A 22,115-nucleotide genomic window follows, 5' to 3' on the forward strand; every position below is an offset into this window, starting at 1 on the left:
TTCTCGATTAATTTTACTTTTAGTTTACAGAGTCAGTTTCCTTGTTTCAGTTTATTTTTTATTGTTTAAAAATGTTTAGTTTTACTTTATTTTTTATTAATTTCCATATAAGTTTATAGTGTTTTTTTTTTATTCCAATATGTGTGTAATTTGTTAGGGTTAAGTTAACAGTACTTCAAATTGAAGAAGACAAACAAAATCAAAATCTGTTTTTTCTTAAATCTAATTTTAAATTGTTATTTCAGTGAACTAAAACGTTCTAATTTTAGTTTATTTTTTATGATAATTTTCTCAACTGCATAAGAGAGCTTCTAACAAAATGACGTTTTTAGCGTTTTCTTGAATGCAGCTTGGTAAATACACAAATCAGTAAAATTTGCGCATTAACGTAAACTTATGTTGACCTTTATGTTGTTTCTTGAAGTGAAGGTTATCCTCATAATACTACCCTCAAAGTAAAATAATCTATTACCCCGTGTTAACTATAAAAACCCCTATAACTAACTAACCAACATTTTCGGTAACAGGGAACTGGGTGTCCTGTTTTCCTGAACAGTGGTGTTCCTGAACGCATCCTGGGTTGTAGTTCAGTTTGGGGCGAAGAGGAGGATGTTGTTGTTAGCTTCTACGGTGGAGGAGAAAATACAGTAGAGCCACACATTTGGATTCAAAAAGGTAGCCAAAAGTCATGTCTCACTATTTATAGTGTATAAAAATATCATACTGTAGCTGTACTCACTAGAGTTCGTGAATAATGTAAGCAAATTAGTGGTATAGATTAACTGTGTCGCTAACTAGCATTCTCTTGCTAGCTTGCTAACCCATTAGCCAACCAGGATAGAGCTCTTACTTAACAGCTCAGTTCAACTTTAATTCTGTTAGGAGTCATGGTTCGTATGTCTTTTGATCCTCTTGTTTGCTTTTCGATCCAATTACCATGGAGATACGATATGTTAGTAGACTCGATAATATAGTATCGAAGCTAACTCATTTGCAGCTAGGCTAACAACAAACAGGGACCCGACCCCCTCTGCTAGCTGACCAAGTTATTCATTCTGCAGTTTTGCACTGTACAGCAGTAAAACAGCTGTAAAGTATCACTTGTTGTGTCCGCTTGCTCACTTTGCTTGCTCTATAACGTCAGATATAATTGTCATTGAAACTGTTTGTATTTTATGCGACTTGTTATGATAAACCTACACCAACTGAAATGCTAGCATGCTAACTGAACAAGCTAACTGTTGTTAAACTGCTTTGTGTAGACGTGGTTTTGTTTGTTTTTGTGGCTTTCTGATTCCTCTCCCTTGAATGCTTATTATCTCAGAACCTTAACTTACATTTTGTCGTTTCTCAGCTCCAGTTAATGTTAAAGACAAACTGTCACTTTCAGTTCATGCAAAAGGTTTGCAGAGGGACGCTTTTTCTGAAACAATCCTACGTTAAGCATCTTCCTCTGCCCCGTCTGTTTACATTGTTACCATAGTTTCATCAACAGTTAATGCCAGTGTTCAGAAATTAATTTCTTGCACTGCCCTGCATGCTGCCCTCTAGAGAGCAGTTCAGTGGCTGAGAGGAAATATGACCCATGCATCAAACTAATATTAAAAATAGCTGCCCTCTGGTGCTTTGGGAGTAAAGAGAAACGGTGATGGCGGTATTGTGAGGCAGGTCATAATGTCATAAACAGAAAATAGGCCTAACTAACTACTGAGGACGATGGGATCTCCAGACCTGTGGTCAATATTCTATATTAAACTTTGCTGTTTGACAGATTGGTCACTCAATATGGTAAAGATTAAGAAAGCTGTGCCTTAGACCAGTGGTTCTCAAAAAGGGCAAAGGGCTCTGTGGAAAGTTATTCAGAATCATGATTCATGATTTATGTGTTATAATCTATCTGTCTGTCTTTCAGCTTTATTATAGCCTGCAGTTATTTCATGATTAAGCTTTCAGCAATCATTACTTATTTACACAAATGGTTTCCTTTCCACGAACTATAGGCCTGTTACATTCAACTCCCAGACTGATTATTGTTCTTTTTATGTATTCTATTAGGTCTATTTTCTTTTATTTATAATTGTATGTATGCATTATATGTTTCATTATATATTATTTAAAATAATCAGAAACCACATTTTATTTTGTGTATGCACTTACAGTGAAACACACTGTCTTGATGTGTTTATGTTATATGTATGCTGATATAGTGCTCATATGTTCAATGGATGTCTGATATATTTCCCTTGTGTTTAACATAACTATGTAGAAGTGTAAAAAAGAGAACACCTCTCTTAGATGGATGGAAACAATAAAGCCATATGTATAGATTTTTCTTTCTGTAGTTTCTTGCTGAAGCATAATGTTTTGGCTGGATTAGCTTCCATCAGGTCAAACAGACACAAAATCTCTGAATCTTTGTGCCCAGTTATCTTCAAGACTCTTGAGTTTTGTGTTTTTGTGCCAATTGAAGACCAGCCTTAACACAAGACTAGTGTTGCACCTTCTTTCTTGTTCTCAGCTAATCAATATACCCATCAGATCCTTGTCAGATTTTGCCTATAGGAAGTGTAGACTGCTGTGTTTCTATTTTATGGCAGCATTTTTCTTTGCTACCAGACACCAGTTGGAAAAAGCACTTAAATGATAATGTTCCTTAATTGCCAATTAGATTGTTGCTTTAAGTGGGTCTGTGTGGAAATAAATGAATTACTGGAGCTACTTTCTTAGGCAGATATCTGTTCTCATCATGAATTAGTTTGCTGGATGTACACACTGGTATCCTCTTTCTTTGACTTCATATTTTTCAGTTCAATTCCCAAATCTTCAACGACAGTAATGGGAGGAATGGTTCCTTTTTGTTATGGTGCTGTTTTAAGACAGTGGTACGATGAGTGTTTCCAGGATTTTCTCTAATTTTTACATATTTATTTCAAAACATGTAAATGACTTACATTTTTGAATAGAACAGGGTTTTTATGCGTTCAGTTGCATTTTAAGAAGGTGATGTTAGGGGATGCTCCCATAGCTCAGTTGGTAGAGCATTTGCCCCATGTACTGAGGCTGTTGTTTCTCTGCAGTGGTCGCTGGTTCGATTCTCGCCTGTGACCCATTTGCTGCATGTAATTCTCCCTCTCTCTGCCTCCTTTCCTGTCATAGCTTCAGCTGTCCCTATCACAATAAAGGCAAAAGCCCAAAAAATAATCTTAAAAAAAAGAAGAAGAAGGTGATGTTAGTGTAGAAAATCCACAGGGGTAACTTCACTGGCCTTTGACTTGTCCCTGGCCTGGTGTTAGTTTCCCACCCTGTTTATGAACGTGCAGCAAGTCTAGACTTAGCCCTGATGCTGTCTGCTGGCCACAGAGCTGCTCAATCAGCAGACTGGAATTAGACCAGCATCCAGGTTGAATTCACTTCTGGCATTTTGGTTGTGGTACTGAAGCACGCTGTTGAATAGCTAAGTGTCGTTGTTAAGAGAAAATGGGCTCCATCTACTGCGTTGGTGTGAGTTGCTGAGAACTCGACTACAAACACTGAGTGCATGCCCTGCACAGAATTATTTTTGAATAGTCAATATTAAACATTGCATAATTCAGGATGTGTTTTATAGAACTTTGTTGCTTTTTCCTTTGCAAGCTGTGATTGTCGAGGCATTTCACTTTAATAAATTCTCTCTATTGACAGTAATGGGCTGATTCCCACTTGAGTTCAAGATGACAAGAGACATTAAGTGCATCCTCTGTGAAACAGTCCATGTCTCCAAGCAGGTAATTCACCCTCAAACATGATTAACACTAAACAATTAAATGTTGACACTGTAGTTGGAATATGATTTATAAAATGTTGGGATTTGTTGCTAATACTACCAGATACTAGAAGACACTTGATATTAATACTACTAGAGTATCTGATACACATTACCATCATGGTTTTGAGTTTATGTGCTTTTTTGTAGGTTATACTTATACCTTTTACACCTCAATAATTTATCTCTCAAATGTCAACTCTTCATGAGCTTTTTTGATAATTCATTTTTCAGCTTATTGGGTGTTTATTGGTTTATTTAGATTAGAAGTAGGACACTTTTCCCATAAAGGAACATTTCATCCTTCATGGTTTATTAGAAGAGTTAATAATCATCAAATTTGGATATGCATGCTTGTTTTTGGATAGATACATATCCTTAAGAGCCATTTTTGTTCGTAAAAGAACTACAAGGAGTCGTAGTTTGAGTTGATATGATGCAAACACTGCATGTCCATCATCAATAAAAACACACACAAGTGTGTGACATGAGGATACAGAGAGGAGATAGTTTTCAACTGCTTGGAAGGAAGAACAGTTTGTTTTTGCTTTAGTTTTTGATATTGAACAAAAGTCTTAAGTAATACTCTGGATGCACATGTTGTGGGTTTGATGCATGCATCATATCCATGCATGCACAAGTGTAATGCACTGCTTATTCACATGCACTCAACACATCCATTCACTCATTCATCCTGCTGCAACCCAAAATTAGACCTTCAATCAAGCCAAGTTACCAAGTATGTGATACATATTGTGGATTTAATGTAACTGATTAAAATCAATTCCATTCATTAGGCTTAACTACACTGTTGTGACAAAAAGTTGAAAATTATTTCTTCTTGGTGCCCTCATGCCACACATCTCACCCTGTTTCTCTTGATGATGGATGCACAGTGATTTATAAATGTACATTAATAAAGTGTTATCTACCACCTAACTAAATAAGGATAAATGCATGAAATTTAGAAGTGTTATTGGATGCCTGAAGAGAAAGCTTTATTTTCATTGTGTATCTGCAGGAGATGGATGAGCACATGAGAAGTATGCTGCACCACCGTGAGCTGGAGAAGCTCAAAGGCCGGTGAGTTAAAAATAACCAACATGCACAGACATCATTATGATGACTCTCAATTTCACATGTATTTTTGCTAAATAATCATGGAGACATGCTTCTGATTAATAATCAGGGTCATATCATCTAGCAAAATATTTAGTATCACAATGTGGACTTTAACTGTGTCTTACTCAACACAATATATTTAAATGAGCTAATAATATTATTACAAAAGCTTTTCAAGAGTTTTGTCCAAACCAATTTGGGTCACGAGGCACGTGTGCACATGGGCACGTGCTCATCAAAGTAATCTGGCAAGTGGATATACAGGCAGCTGTCTCAACTGTGGCATATATATTTAGACACAATCTCTCCGGAACAACAGGCATGACTGCTAGAAGGCAACTGGCTATCTTGTGACTCCCATGTAGATTACTAAAAGTATGCAGCCTGTCGCTGAGATGGAGGAATCTCGAGTGGAGCAAATACTGATGAAGGGCCTGGGTTGTTGCTAAGTTACTGGGATTTTATATAAACACTGATGTGTAAAGATGGCATCATTTTGAACATGAAAGCCAGGCCGTTAAATTTGTAAAGAATGATATGAACAGTATGTTACAAGTAGCTTTTTGAAATTATTGAAAAAGTTGTTGTTTCACAAGTAGGGTTGCAACTAACTAATCAGATGATTATTTTCATGATTAATGCTTACCCTAGAAAATTTGAGGGAAAAAAAAAAGTTAAAAATGCTTCTAAGAGCCCAAAGTGACACATTTTAATTGATTCTTTTGTTCAACCAACAGTCCAAAACACAAAGACTCTTCATTTTCGCTTGAAAAATCACTGAAATGATTTGGGCTGCAGCTAGCAGTTACCATAATGGATTAATCTGTTATTTTCACAAAGTAATCGGTTAGTTTTTTGGTCTATTAAATGTCAGAAAATGATTCAAAATGTTGATCACTGTTTCCCAAAGCCCAAGATCACATCCTCAAATGTCTTGTTTTGTCTACAACCTAAATATATTCAGATTACTGTTAAAAAAAGAGTAAAGAAACCAGAAAATATTCACATTTGAGGAACTTATTAATTTAATAATATTATTTATTATTAAATTAAATTATTATTTATTTATTTTCCATAATGAATTCATCATTGTAGCTCTAGAAATGATGAATCACTGTCAGAATAGTTGGCAACTAGTTTTTTTCTTTCGATTGACTAATCAATTAATCAAATAATTGTTGCAGCTCTACAAACAATCTTTGATTGTTGACTGCATTTATTTATTACCTTTTATTTACACTTCTTTCTATTTTTCTTTCCCTGTTGCTGCTGTAACACATGAAAAATCCTCTGCTTGGGGATTAATAATGATGATTTCATCTTATCATTTTCTTAATTAATCGATCAGTTGTTTGGTCCATAAAATGTTAATATTAATTTAAGGAATTAATCATCAGAATAGTTGGCCAAAGTGCTGCACAATTGATCAAAATACTTTTTAAAGTGCAATATCCATCATCCAACAAACTGGTGTTTGTTTGGTGCAAACCCCAACAAATATCACATCATTATAATTAATACTTGAAAATTATGTTGCAAAAATGTTCCTTCCCACTGATCATGAATCATATTGCCATCGCAATACCTATCAAAATAATAGCAACATGATTTTTTTGATCATATTATAGTCAAAACACATCCTACCATTCCTACCTTGAATACTTGACAGCCAGTTTATTAATCATGGAATTGTTGCAGCTCTGTTCAGGAGTTCATGGTGATTTATTAAACTGCCTGTCCAGTAATGTGGTGGCTGAAGTTTAACTTTAGATACAGCTTGATACGGCTCTATGTGAGGTCCATGCTGACTTACAAATTGCAATTCCAGCAAAGGAATTCATCATTACTAATTCAGGTTACATCTTCCCCACCACCGCAGCTGAGAAATAATGTGTCAAAAAGTAACCCGATCTCATTGATAAAGCGTATGCCAGCTGCACGAGAGGTCAGAAAATGGCAGCATGCCATGACACAGATTTGAAGAAGAAATTGAGAAGGAGCCAGCAAAGTCACTGCCCCTATCAGAATCACAAGATGACATGCCTGGGAGAGGTTTTGAAGCGGAGGCGATGAGCAGCTGCAGGAGGCTCTAGTTACACAGGCTTTGCTCAGGATTGGTCAGCAGGAAGCTCTGGCCTGTTCTAATAACACATGCTGGCCTGGAGGGGGGCTGGGTCCTGGCTCTCAGAGAGAAGTGTGAGGTCAAATACAGAAATTGCCTTCTGTAGAGTCTCAGAGCGCAGCGGACACCATCATGAAAGCGCACTAGGCTGAGGGCGCCGTGCCTCTCTCCCCTCCACACGTCCCAGTGCTGTGCCGCACGGCTGCTTGTGGTGGCTGGACAAAAACAGCTAGATTAACATGCTGCCTACGTCCAGCCTGGCTGCTCCTCCTGCCCTCACCCTGCCACCTATGGCCTGCTGAAGAACAGAAAAGCAAGATCAGGAAGATAAAGATTTTAACTTTTTTTTTTTTTTTTAAGAAGAGAAAATTATAAGTTAGCTACCTCCTGATCTGTGACGGTTAGAGAATTCGGACAAGTTGTTTTTTTTCAAAGGATTCTTGAGTATTCTCCTCTCCTTATTTTATTTTGACGTTGAAGTAACAGAAAGTAGAGCCAGAGTACATAGTCGCAGGCGGCTCTGCAGGCAAGAAAACCAAACGAGACGAGATCAGAACGATGCCTGAAGGAACGATTGAACGCCCGCTCTCGCCTTCCCTCCCCAGGGACTGCGGACACGAGTGCAGAGTGTGCAAGGTGACGGTGGTGAGCCTGACTGATTATGCCAGCCACATTTCCAGTCCCACGCACAAGCAGAATGTGGAGGCTGCAGAACAGAAGCAGGCTGGGAACAACCGCAACGAGGAGTACTTCGATCAGGTCTTGGCGGATCTGATTGAGAAGAGAAAAGAACAGATCAGGTAAGACAGCCTTGTTATTAGCTTTTGAGCTGAAAGAATAATAGTAAGCTGTAATATTTACAAAAAAAAGAAATTTGTCTCATGCTTATTTATTGGTGAAAAAGTTCATTTTGTCAAAATAATTTAGTTTTGAGTGTTTATAATAAACTGTTCATTAGATTGTTTTTATGAATATGAAAAAAAAAAGTTTTTTGGATGTTTTTTAGTGAAACAAAATATATTTGTCAACATGACATTTGATCACTGGAGCAGAAATATTATATTATTATACTATTAATTAACCTTGAGTGGTCAGTATTTCCATTGCAATATTTCTGTCATTAATTGTTCAACATTAGCCTGTGTTTATAATGATTGTATGATTTAACCACAAATATAAAAGGTAAGCTGCAGCTCACGAGTGTTCGTTTGTGTGTACATGCGCCATGTATAGTCACATTTCGCTCAGTGGTGCTCACAGGCCTGTTTTAGCTGCTGCTTCAAGTTGAGCTGCGGTTGGGGTCGTATGTCAGGACAGCAGCCTAAAAAAAAGCATGACTGCGCTCACAAAGTTCAGACACATGCTGCTGATACCTCGAGTTTACTGCCCTCTGGAAATAGTAAAACACATCCAAAAATCTTCAATCCAACCCTGTGAGCCTCTCAATGCTGGAGTAAATTCAATAGATTTTCCTTTGATATGTAATTGTGGTTTTAGGAAGGTAAAAACACAAACATACTGTATGTCAAAACTGTTGAAGGCAAAAACTGGCATTCAGCTGTCAGCTTGTCACCCTCTGCAGGGCAGTGATATAAGTCGCACAGTGAACCAGTCCTTGACATCTGACAACAGTGGGCCAAAATATGAGGTTGTTGATGAGCCTTTTTTAAGTTGAGTAAAACAGATTGTATCTCAAATAATGATTTTTATGCTGTTTCCCCTTGTAGTCAATGAGTCTTAAACTTGCATTAACGATTTTTTTTTGCAACTTGGCAGCATCAGAAACAAGCTGTAACCTCATCTTCAGCATTTACGTCACCTTTTTAAGTTGATTTATGACAAACCTGCTTGCAAAAACATGGGTCAATAGAGTAAAAAATACCATTACAAGATAGGGGAATGTCAGAATAAGGGATCATTTTCAGTATTTTTTGGTTACTTTTTTATATTTTTTCACATTTGTTGTTTGGGCATTAAGGCTCATTTGCTGTCCTCACAACTAACCAATTTGTTTTCCCATCAGGTTACCATGTGCATGCATTATCTCATTCCGACTGATTGCCAGCTACATGCACGGCCTATGAATGGGAATTAATGTAATTTTTTTTTAAGATATTCAGTTTATATTCATATGTGTTTTGTTTGTAGAAAAGAGAAGGAGGCTGCTGCTGCAAAACTTGCAAAAGAAGAAGAGGATCGAAGGAGAAAGGAGGAGTTTCAGCAGAGGTTAAAAGAAGCTAAGGAGCGTTACCAGTTGGAGTGTGGCTGGCAGCAGCCACCCCAGGGGTTCAATGGATCCGCTCACCAAAGTTCTTGGTACAACAACAACCGATATAATGCCAGGGCAGGAGAGGCACGACCCTGGCACCACAGCAGACAGGGAAAGAGTGCCACCTGGCATGCTCAGGAGCCACCCAACTTTCAGAGATGGGCATCTGGAGAGTTTGCTGGTGGAGGCTTCAATAGCCAGGAATGTTGGGGCGGCAGGCAGTGGGATCAGGGTGCACCTTTTGGTAATCACCAAAATCGACTGCCTTGGCTCAGCAATGGAGGCAGTAGTAACGGGATTTATGGCCGAAACAATATCTCCCAGAGCTTACAAAGAAACCGGCCCATGAGTCTTCTGGGGCCTCCACCTATGTATCCACCTCCACCCTGTTTTTTCACTCGGACTCTTAATCAGTTTCAAAATGCAGGCAAAGACCAGGGAGGTCAGCAGGGTCAAGGGTTTCAAAATGGGGAGGGACAAACAGCAGAAGCTGACCACAACAGTAGTAAGAGCTCTAAGACCTTTGGTAGCAATCCAAAGCTGGACAAAGCCTGTCGCTGGTCACCATATCCAGTCACAAAGGGGTTTGAATCTGTACCCCATAATGACCCCAACCCAAACTCATCAGAGAAGTACTCCAAAGTCAACAAACCACAGAAGCAAGACAAGGCACCAGAAACCAGTACCTTTAACAGGCAAACCCAGCCTGAACAGAAACCGCAGCAGCTGACTTCTAGTGGACAAAGTGTGCAAGAGAAAGACAGACATAAAACAAATCCCAAAGACAAACCCAGAGATCGGAGTAGCAGTGGCAGTAGAAGCAGTAGTGCTCAGAGAGATGGCCAACAGAACTGTCCATCTGGTTCTTCCAGTCAGAAGGCAAACAAGCCATTGCAACATAAAGATCGTAAGATGACCTCAATGATAGGTCTCAACATTGGTGCTCAGTTAAAAAAAGCCTCCAGTCAAGCACATGCACAATCAAAATCATCCGTAAAGCAGACTGGATTCAGTCCTCAGTCTTCACCTATTGAGCCACTTCAATCAAGGCAAGGACGGCAGCTCCCAGAAACGTTCCAGAAAGCCAGACAGATAGTGTTAGAAAAGAGAGGCTCTTTGGATAGCTCTAGAAACAACAAGATGGAAATGGCACTGCACATTGCGGAGGAGCAGCAGAGGGATCATGCACAGAGTCAGATTGGTGTGAACAAAGAAAACAGCTGTAGGCAGAATGCATCAAAACCAAATGTACCCGACTCACTCAAGCCAGAAAAGCCCACGTTGCAATCTTCAGACAGCAACCAGTTTCTCCAGTCGTTGCAGGTTAGCACCTCGACCATGGAGAGCTCTGAGCCTGCAGCCTCCAGCAGGGAGGATGAGGAGAACAGGAAGAAAGAGGAGAAGGAAATGTCCCCGGTGGCCTCAGCTGAAGCCATGCAGGCTGCTGAAGCAGGGCAGAGCTCTGAGAGTGACACCTCCAGAGGTGGTGAATCACAGCACACATCAAGCCTCTCCAAACTTGACCTGCCCCCCGTCTTAAAGCGCGACCTGACCAAACACATTAGCTCCAAGAGCAAAACAGGCAGCCACGAGCCCAACCTGAACATTGCTAGGCGGGTCCGAAACCTGAGTGAGTCGCGGAGAAATGAGACAGAAAAAGACTCGGGGCTCAAACCAACTGTACGGCAGCTCATCAGCTCCTCTGGGTCGCGACGCAATGTGAACTGGGAACAGGTGTATCAGGAGGTCCGGAAGAAGCAAGACAAAGGAAAGGGGATGCCAAGGTGACATTTTGACCTTATGTTTAGAATTTAAAAGGGAGAGTTCAACCCAAAAGCAAAAGTATGTGAATGTCTTCTGGCCTGTAGTGCTATTTATCCATCTAAATTGTTTTGGTGTGAGTTACCAGGTTTTGGAGACTAGACACAGGCAGAAGTGGAGGAAATATTAAACTCATAGGCAATGGCTCTTTACAGATATCATGACCCACTTACTCAGGATTATCCACATTCCTTGTTGTCAGAAGTTTCATGTAGGAACTGTTTTCATTCTGTGGTATAGAGAAAAGAAATTATATGCAAAAAAGGCAGATATCTCTTCAGCTGACTCCTACAAAAACAATCTAGATGGATAAATAGCAGGACATACACTAGCAAATAAAAGGAAAAATATCTGATTTTGATTTGGGGGTGAACTGTCCCTTTGATGTGATAAATTTTTGCAATTTTAACTTTGATTTCGGCTATTTCAACTCATGTTACGTCTTGTCTGTCTCATGTCCCACAGGTTTGGGATAGAAATGGTGCCATTAGACCAGGAGGACCAGAGCCAGGAGGAAGATGACATTCCCCTGCTAGAGGGCTTCCAATGGGACTCGGTGACGGACGTCTCCACCTCAGGTGCCTCCCGAAAACGCTCCTTATCAGAGAGCAGCATCGCCCCAGCATCAACTCACTCCCTGTTTACATCCATGATGTCAAAGGAGATGGCACAGCGGGAAGGCCTCAGCTCAGAGCAGCAGGGATCCTCCGTTTCTCCCGGTCCCATACTCGCTCAAGAGAACAAAGACAATCAGCGTCAGCAAGAGCTGGAGCAGATGCTCAGTCAGTTTGAGGCTAAAGCACAGAAGCAGCCAGACAAACTGACGTCAGCAACAGTCAAGGCCCTGCAGAGGTCCGATTCAGTGCTCGGGGACAGCAGTTCGGGGACGGAGCAGTGCGACGGCCAGGGAACAGGAAAGAGGCGAAGAGCGGCAGGGGTGAGTAAAGAAAATGGTGTTAAAGGGCAGCCTCACTGATTATACAAATCAAAGAGCATTTCCAGGTGTTCAGGAATGCTACTGCATGCATGAAAAAAGTTGTATAAAGCGCTTAGTTACACAAAACCTGGTAAATATCCTCAAGTGATGTTACTTAAGACAGCGCTGGTTGGTGCTGAAATGAAAAAAAAAATCTGGATGGATGGATAGATGTTTGACATTAGCAAGCATCAAATTTGATATTTAAAAAAATGTCCATCATGAGTCTGACAATGTTATAATGGTACAATGCTACATTACATTTATTTGTGCCTACTTAAATACAAACAAGCAGAATGTGACCCTTTTCCTTTTCCCTTGTAGGATGTTCCAAGTGCAGAGACGTCTTGCTTGGAGCACAATAACAAAAGACGGAAGGTCAAATCCAGAAAAGGTAGGTGTCTGAGTTCTGCTGTTTTAATGAAGTCATCTTTTTATGTTTTCCTGACACGATTTGGGAGTAAAATGTATATGATTTTCTCTGTAGTATGTTGTCTCTGCTAATGTAACTTTAAGATTTTTACTGAACAATTTCACACAAATGAAACACATGAAACTCTGAGTTGTGTTAGATTGGTGGTTCTTAAGTATGTTGTGGGTTCTGTGCAGAGCGTTTACAGATCGACCAGCTGCTGGCGGTTTCTCTGCGGGAGGAGGAGCTGAGTCGTTCCCTGCAGACTGTGGACACCAGTCTGATTCAAGCCCGGGCTGCACTGGAGGCTGCCTACATGGAGGTGCAGCGTCTCATCATGGTTAAACAGCAGGTTTGTGTTTATATACACTTATGTGTTGTTATCCCAAGTGTTAAAGTTTCCCTTATAAGTGGCTGACTTTCAAGTACTCCAAAGTCAACAAACCACAGACAGTCTGCTCTCTTAACTTTCATTGCAGGACACAACTGTCAGTAATCACCATAATTGTACTCAGTTAGATGAAGAAATATTCACTTTCTGATGGCTCCTGTATGATTTTGTCTTACTCAGATGACTGGAGAGATGAGCTCACTGAGGAATAAGCGCATTGAGTTACTAAAAGGGATGCAAGGTAAGAAATCCTAGTACGAAATACATGAAATTATGGTTTATAAAATGCATTAAATAAGAACTATTTGACAATAACACACAGTGTGCATGCAATGTATAACATTGTTGGTCCTTGTAGCGTGATTTGTGATGAATGTAGTAAACATGAGTGAAACTGGAATAAACAGTGATTATGTTTTTGTTGTGTGATTTTTCTGCAGGCAGTATTGTAGAAGCACCTCCACTTCAGATGAAACTGAAAGAAGAGAAGATGGATTCAGTAGAAGCTGAGCCACACATCCCCTCCTCCATTACATTTTCCCCCGTTCCAGACGCTGCTGCTGCTGCCGCCCCCAGTTCGAGTCCTCCTGCCGAGCGTGCCTCTCCTGCTGAGCGTGCCTCTCCTGCTGAGCGTGCCTCTCCTGCTGAGCGTGCCTCTCCTGCTGAGCGTGCCTCTCCTGCTGAGCGGGCCTCCCCTCCTCCCAGCCTCCCCTTCATGCCCGTAGTTATCAAGCAGGAGCCTCAGTCTCCGGTCCATGTCAGCTCAGGGCTCGACCCTGTAGAAGATACGACCCACTTTGCTCACAGCACCACTCCAGAGCTGCCTGTCGCTACTGTTGCAACTTCTCCAGCAGGTATCAGTCAATGTACAATTAGAGTATGTCAATGTTCACATCACCAGACAAGTGCAGTGACTTGATCACTGTGCCGCTGTCTTTTTTTCTTGTTTATTTCTTTATTTGACATTGTGTGTTCATTGATCACTGTCCCTGTTGTTGTGTTTGCCATTCCACGTGCTGATGACAATGGCCTCGACTAGATATGTAAAGAACAATGAAACACAAACTTTTCATGCAATACCACCAACAGACAGCTGGTGGCAGTTATATGCCAAGAAACTTAGCAATATGCCAGTAAAAGGTAATCGTAAAGAAGACTGATATCTAGCAAACATTAGTGTAAACATTAGGGTTCTCATAATTCTCCAAATCCACAGTTTGATTTGACTTTTGATTTTAAGTCACGACTCACATTTTCGATTTAAACCTTTTCCATTTAGCACTGATAGGTATGTCATTGTTAGACTGTTCTGTCTTGATTTGTCAAGATAAACAGATTGTTTCCTCTTTAAAAAGATTTGATGAAAAATAGAAGAAGACAAGCCCATAACCCTGTGGAGCTTTAACCTTGAAAAACATACCTCTGCCGAGGCCACCTGGTCCTTAATCATAAGAAATTTTCAAATATGAATCAAGTATTTTGCCTATTTCTTACCTAAAATGTTTTCAGAAACATATTTTGGTTAACTGTTTAGCTGTCATAGGAGAAGCTTTGTGGCCAGGCGGGCCAGTATTATTTCCTGCTGAGCAGAGCCAAAACCAAGCACCACCAAACTGGCAGTATGTCACACAGCAGCTCCACGCTCTTGCCTGCACTGTGCATGCTTTGGTTGCAAAAACCAAGATGGCCACCCCCTTAATGCCAAACTCCAGGCTTCAAAACGGTAGTCCACAAACCAGTGGGTGATGCTGCGGTTGGTTCACACTTGGTTTAACTTGTCAGATTTTTTTTACATATAAATAAGTGCAGTAACTCCAGGGAATACACAGAAAATCCTCAAGAATGTCTCCATTTCTTTTCAGTGTTCATGTGAATAAAATTTGTTGTATTCTGATCCATATGAATCTGAAATTCTTGCAGATCCTGCCCTGAATTTCCAGCCATCTCCTGAAAGAAAGCCTGAACTGTACCAGACTAACACAGAACATAACTGGGAGAACTTTGAGCCTGCAGACTGTAATGAGAGCTTGGCAGGACCGATAGAGACAACAGAAAAGTCCATACAGGCATCGAGGGACTGTCTCACCCCTCTGCCTGAATCCAAATCTTCCATAACCCTTCTCTTGGCCAGCAGGAGGGACTCTGAGGTGGGGAGTGTTGTCGACTGTTCAGCCACACAGTCCTGTGAGCCCCCCTCAGCCCCCTCACTCTCCAACTTGCCTGCCTCTCCATCTGAACTGAGGAACGGGAAGCGTGTGAGGAAGCTGAAGAAGAGGAAGGTGTTGAAACAGCAGCAGCAGCAGCCTGAGAGCAGTGACACCGAGCTTGATGGAGAGACGCTGAGGCCGAGGTGGGTCCGACCACGCAGGAGACCCAGTGGAAGCTCTCAGGTCAGTAACTCTACTCCGCCCTCAGAGGACAGAGACGCTGACGTGAACATGGAGGCGGGCGAGGAGGTCTCCAGGCAGCTGTTTCCAACCGTCAAACAGGAGAAATTAGAATTCAAGTCTCCTACACACATGGTGGAGCTTCCCCAGGTGGCCCCTGCTGAACTTACTTTAAACTTGGATTCAGAGGAAAGCATGGAGGTCACTGCAGCCTGCCAGCAGCCCCAAACAGACACCCTTATTCCAGCTTCACCTCCAGCCCCATCTCCAGCCCAGGTCCCGGACTCCTCCAGACCTGAGCCACAGAGCCTGGCCTGCAACGAGGTCTCCTCCACCAGTGACATGGATCTGTGTACACCGTCGGAAAGGTGAGACTTATCTAGCAAAAAAAATGCCTGTAAAAGTAAAGTTGCCAAAAAGAAAGTTAAAAAGAACACAAATCTTTGACAGGACCTGATGACTTATACACAAAAATGAGTATAAAGTGTTCAAAATATGAATTAATATGCAGATACAGTACGTGTTGAGTACATTTATTGCATTGCAAAGTTAGAAATTACAACTGCATATGTTATATGTGCTCATAAAGCTGTTTTGCAGGAGCACAACCCCAACACTCACTAAATAAGTTGTGCAAAATTGCATTTAATGTATGATGCACAAAATTGTAAGATGCAAGAACTGGATTTTAGAGAGGTCAGAGTTCATGATAACTTAACGTTCTGACAGAACCTCTCGCTTTATTCATCTTGTACCAGTGATAAAGCCTGGTTATGATCTTTGTAAGCACATCACTCATCACTTCCCCCTTTTCTCCTCACAGTGATGGTCAGATTATCATCGAGTTGCCCAAGATACCAAAGACCTCATCAGGTATGTTCTTATCTGAAGTTGCTCATGTTACAAGGATTAGGTTATGCTTGTTGGAAATTGTTTAAATATGTTGATAACAGTGCACATTTTCAGACGGTCTCTCTCGGAGGACATTTGTAGTGTTGCCCTTGTTTGTTCACGTTAAAAGTGATGAAAATAATTCTGTCAGTGCCAACTCAGCTTTACAGAAAAGGTCAGACACAGCCCTCCCAATTCAACTTCAAAAAACTGTGGGAAGGGTTTCCAAAATTATTTTGCCACGCGACAAGCATTTCTGACAGAGTATAATGACATCTTCAAGTGGAAATAGACATCTCTTTAGCTTTAACTTATCATTATGAAGTAATGTTGGTTGCACAGAGGTAAAGGCTATGGTATAATGACACCATACGCCTTTAGATTGGTTCTCTATGAGCCTCGCTTTCATCTGTTTACCACTGGGCACAACATTTCTCAGGAAAATGATGTCTCAATTGTAGACTAAATTAATGAATAAACTTTAACTGAATAAATGGTTTTTCAGACTGTGTTATTATTACATTATTACAGTGGTTTTTGACTGTTCCTAAAGGCAATATAAAATTGTGACCACTTCAGTGTAACTCTTCAGTGAAAATGCTCCAGATAGTGCAGATAGTACAGTACAGATAGTGTTTCCTGTAGTGTTGTCCTCCATGGTTGAGTTGTAGGGTACACATATCAATGGTGAGACAGATTTCTACTGATCACCTTGTTTTTGCCACAGCAGCACAGCAGTGATACCACTTGGAAGTGCTAGGAGGCTAAAACTCTGTGTGTTTCCACTTAGAGTTATTGATGACTGCACTGAATGAATACAGAGAAACTGCACCCCTCTGATACTATTGATGTTTGTACACGTAACCAATCATACGACATTCTGAGCAGCCAGAATTAGAAGTGTAATACTCGATGACCAGGTTTAAATAGACTCTGGAGTATCCGAATTACTTTTTATGGGCAAGATATTCATAGAGCTGTTAGTTGACATTAGGTAACGCTGTGCAGCACGATGAGTGCAGTGATGAATGGACGCAGCTTTCTGAGAATGTATATTTAACATGAAGCGGACTGATCACTCCTTTACATTCACACTCCAACCATCATCTGGTGAAAAAACATACAAAACATACACTTTTTTCTTTTTTTATTTAAAATGGATACAACCTGGAGAGAAACTTCTGCACCTTTTTATTTGCAGTGACGAACAATCATGTATATTTTGTTGTGATTTAAGCTATTAGGTTAATATTTTTATTTTTATTTTTTTTCACAGATGCATCATCTGACCACGGTGAGGACGAATTGCCCACCGAGGGTGCATTTGAGGGTCACCAAGAGGCGGTGAATGCCATGCAGATCCACAATGGGCTGCTGTACACGTGCTCAGGAGACCGGACTGTCAGAGCCTTTGACCTGGTGGTGGGTGTTGACGAAGAACTTCTGCTCCTGTTAATCAGAACTGTCAAAAGCAGCAACTAAATAAACTTGTGGGTTTTTTTTCCATTTTTGTTGCAGAGTCATAAATGTGTTGGTGTGTTTGAGGGTCACAGCTCTAAAGTGAGCTGCCTGTTGGTGTCCGCGGCTCCCAGCCTGCATCATCGCCTTTATTCTGGTTCCAGTGATCAGACCATCCGCTGCTACAATCTTAAGGTAAAATTGCAGCACTCTTTGAATAAATTAGTCTTTCTCTGTTTGAGCTGGTCAGATACATATTATAGGATTTGTTTGGTTATGCAGTGGTTAACAACTGGACAGTTAAAAAACAAACATTTATTTTGTTGTCTTGTTTGTCTTGATTGATTTGAGGTTCTTTTATTGGCCATAAATTTGAGAAGCATGTTGAGTTGAAATTATCTTAATGTCAACATCATGTGAAATGAAAGAACAGCAAGAACAAGTACCAAATATTTTGTATGGTTTTCACCTCAAAGTGTATCCGTTTCTTGACTGTTTCACTTCAGTGCCCCAAGGTATAAATTAAGTTGATTATTTTCTAGATTTTGACACTCATGTGTTGTTCTTTCGTGCCCACAGACACGAGAGCTGGAGCAGCAGTTCTCTCTGTCAGACCGAGTCCTCTGCCTCCACAGTCGCTGGAAGATTTTGTATGCCGGTCTGGCAAACGGCACAGTGGTGACCTTTAACCTCAAGGTGAGAGAGGCAGACAGAATGTGAGTGTTAGGTAATCAAAAAGTCACAACTTCTACAGTAGAGTAGTTTTTTTTTACATGCACTTCTGCATCAGAGAAAAAACATTAATGTCCACTGACTGAATGAAATTTTGTTATACACAAAAAGTTATAAATTGGACATAAAAAGTGATACATCAGGTAGACTGAAAAAAAAAGGTAAGGCAAGACTCACCTGTATTAGATTCTTTCAACCTCTCCCATCAGCAATTTTGAATATAAGCTAGAGCTGTAACGACATGCCAATTAATTTATTAGTTAATTGACAATAAATTAATCTGCCATTTGCTGCTTTACTTTGTCTTTACATGACTGCAAACTGAAGATCTTTGGGTTTTGGACTCTTTTAGTATGTCATCCTTGGCCATAGTAAATTGTCTGTTTTTCACCATCTCTTGATAACAACTGCAAATAAATCGATAATGAAAAAAAAGCATTGTTGCAGCCATAATATGAATTCTCACAGACTAGTTAGTGAGCAGCAACTGTTTGCTGCAGTATGTGGTGTGTTACTGAGGTCATAAGCTGTCTTGAAGTTGTTTTTACACAATTATATTTAGCCACAAGTGGGGCCAAACTGTTTCCAAACAAATTTTAAATGCATCATGTCATAATTTATTTTTTTTAGCTCTGTTGGTGGCATTGGGGAGAAAAGGTATCAACAAGTGGCTTTCATTTTTATTCTTCAACTATGTTTTCAGACAAACAAGCAGATGGATGTGTTTGAGTGCCACGGGCCGCGGGCCGTGAGCTGCCTGGCCTCATCGCAGGAGGGAGCCCGGAGGATCCTGCTGGTCGGCTCCTACGACAGCACCATCAGTGTGAGAGACGCCAAGAACGGACTCCTGCTGCGCACGCTGGAGGGACACACCAAAACTGTGCTCTGCATGAATGTAAGTCGAGTCTGAAACCTGAGCTTCAAGTCTGTTTCATGTTTTTCATTTTATAAGTGCAAAATTTCCTAATTATTTCTCATGCTTTCTTTCTCAGGTGGTCAATGACCTGGTCTTTAGTGGATCCAGTGATCAGTGTGTCTACGCACACAACATCCATGTGAGTTTGTCTTTATAAACAATAAGGACTTGATACTACAGTTTTGCATGTTTGTAATTGGAATGGAATGGAAAATGGAAAATGGAAAAAAAACTGGAAACAGAACTGTACATCCACTTTATTTCTCATCACTGCGTGTGTTACAGACAGGAGAGCTGATGCGGGTGTATAAAGGTCACAGTCATGCTGTTACCGTGGTGGCCGTCCTGGGGAAGGTGATGGTGACAGCTTGTCTGGACAAACTGGTCCGTGTCTACGATCTACAGGTCTGCATCCTAAAACACCTCTCTTTATATAATATTAGTCTTTTAGTCGATTTGTTCATTTAAATTGGGGTCTTATTAACCCTTCAGCATGTCAACCTAACAGGATTTCAATGTGTTGTTCTCTCCACAGTCACATGACCGACTGCAGGTCTATGGTGGACACAAGGACATGGTGATGTGTATGGCTATCCACAAGAACATGGTGAGAGTCCTGCTTACTCCAGTGCTATATCTTAGGAAATTAGTGAAATTAAACAAGGACATACAGCACATTAGAGACACTCAGCACAGCAGCAGAACTCATTGATCTGAACTGTAACCTGCATAAGAATAAACTAATTTGATTGGCTCTTAAATGTTGTGACAATGATCTTTTCAGTCACTTGTACATTAAAACATGTTATAACCAGCCGATCTTTTTCTCTAATTACATATCAATGTAAGCATAAGCTCCGAGATCCGATGTTAATCCATTATTTGTGTTTTTGATTTTGTGTTTCAAAAACTTTGTGTTTCAGATCTACACAGGCTGTTATGATGGCAGCGTGCAGGCCGTCAAGCTCAACCTCATGCAGAACTACTGCTGCTGGGTAAGATAAGGGATGGGGAGCAGAGCTGAGAAGTGAATGGAGATTTTATTCAGGACATGTAAGAGCCGCCTGTGTAACATGTCACATGCCTAAATGTCTCTGAGGTGTGTTCAGGCCAGTGCTTTTCAAACTTCAAACAGCTCTGGAGCCACATGTGGCTCTTTTGCCCCTCTCCAGTGGCTTTGACAAAAATTATACAGAAATAAGATTTCTTTTTTTTTTTAACAGTTATGCATCATTGTTGTAGGTCTAAAATTATTCTTTTATTCTCCAAATGTAAAAATGTGCAGCCTGTTGTAATATTTTGTCAACTAAAATGTGTCATAATCTGTGTACAGCTCTCTAGACATTTTTTTCTTTTTTCTTTCTCTAATATTTTGACTAGCTTGTAATCGCCAATAGTAATTATAGTAACTAATAGTAAACTCCACGGTGAAAATAAGACAAGCAGCAAAGTAGGAAAGACGGTGTTAGGCTGCAGTGAGCACCAGGACAGTCTGAGCTGGTTCCTGGTTATTACTGACTAAAGGTGTGTCGTGTTGACAGTGGCACGGCTGCTCGCTGGTGTTCGGGATGATGGAGCATCTGCAGCAGCACCTGATCAACGACCACACCAGTGTCAACTGCCAGACGCTCAAGTGCCGCTGGAAAAACTGTGAAGAGTTTTTCTGCGCACGCAACAGCTCCAAGCAGGTATTAAGATGTTTTGTGACACAAATTCAACAACCTTAATTGCTTTTTTAATAAGTACTGCAGTCCTATTCAATTTAACGACCTTCATCTGGCCATTTGGTCATTTATAACTATGAAAAAAGTATATAATTGTGATTTTATGTGGTTCATTAGCCCATTTATTGGTTCTGTCTGTTATTATGCAGAGTTTTATTTGACCTTAGGCTGATGACAGATGGAATCTAGGAGAGTCAGACTTTCTCTACTTTGTACATGTTTCTTTTCTAATTGTGAAAACTAATAAAGTTGAGAAAATTACAAAAAGTGCATTGTTACGGATTTAAATTCCTAACTTTACTAGTCAGACATATGAAATGTAAACATCTGGACACTTGGCGTTTTACTTTTTTCAAATATGGCCTTTCTAACATAACAGTAATTGAATGTAGAGGAGATCATTTATGTACTAGAACTTTATTCATAGGACACTTTGTTTTCAGGGGATGCTGGTGCACATGCAGAAACATGCTGAGGAGGACATTGAACTGGAGCCTTAAGGGCTGCTGGCGGGAACATCGTTTTTCCCTGAGCCCTCTTCCCTTTCCTGCTATCTTTACCCCCCCCCCCCACTGTTAACCTCCCATATTGGGGGGGATGTTCTTGGGACCCACTTAACTTGTGCGGCGCTCCTGTCGAGCCTGACGAGTGGCGTCTGATGACTCCATCCTTTATGTTCGGTGTTGGAATCCAACCATAATACAGTCATGAAAGGAGGGTTGGTTGTGCTGTTGTCTGTGTGTTTTTTTTTTTTTTTACGTTCTATAAAACACACCTTCCTCTCTTTCTCTCTGTCTGACCACTGCAGTTCCTCTTTTCACTGACCAAACTAAGACAAAGAAACATGTGACTTTTGTTACTGAAGAAACTTTAGCGTTGCCAGAATCGGAGGGATTTGTTACGCTTTTCTGTTGAAACTGCGACAGAAACCAATAATCGTCTATCCGGGTTGGTTGGCTACATTATGGCATGGGCTAAGAGATGTTTTTTATTGTTGTTGTGCAGTTGTGATGTGTCATGTTGAGCAACCTTTAGTTATTTTTTTTTTCTTTTCTTTTTATTAAGTTGCCAGTATTGGCTCAAAGTAACTTA

The 22,115-nt window shown here is 40.5% G+C and overlaps 1 protein-coding gene across 1 annotated transcript; it reads left to right on the forward strand.

Moving 5' to 3' along the window:
* The first annotated feature begins 525 nt into the window (after positions 1 to 525).
* znf106a (zinc finger protein 106a) lies at positions 526 to 21,740 on the forward strand. The gene is made up of 22 exons (XM_084741983.1): positions 526 to 675; positions 3,682 to 3,764; positions 4,824 to 4,885; positions 7,652 to 7,846; positions 9,195 to 11,099; positions 11,602 to 12,073; positions 12,437 to 12,506; positions 12,722 to 12,876; positions 13,096 to 13,156; positions 13,356 to 13,769; positions 14,836 to 15,670; positions 16,126 to 16,175; positions 17,470 to 17,615; positions 17,712 to 17,846; positions 18,231 to 18,347; positions 19,087 to 19,278; positions 19,376 to 19,438; positions 19,585 to 19,704; positions 19,835 to 19,906; positions 20,223 to 20,294; positions 20,841 to 20,987; positions 21,467 to 21,740. Exons 2-22 carry the CDS (start codon positions 3,711 to 3,713, stop codon positions 21,521 to 21,523), a joined length of 5,394 nt encoding a protein of 1,797 aa, XP_084598109.1. The 5' UTR covers positions 526 to 675; positions 3,682 to 3,710; the 3' UTR covers positions 21,524 to 21,740.
* Positions 21,741 to 22,115: the final 375 nt, after the last annotated feature.

Source organism: Lutjanus erythropterus, chromosome 18 (genome assembly GCF_056507025.1).
Source record: "Lutjanus erythropterus isolate fLutEry1 chromosome 18, fLutEry1.hap2, whole genome shotgun sequence".
In the NCBI taxonomy this organism is placed as follows: Eukaryota; Metazoa; Chordata; class Actinopteri; order Lutjaniformes; family Lutjanidae; genus Lutjanus; species Lutjanus erythropterus.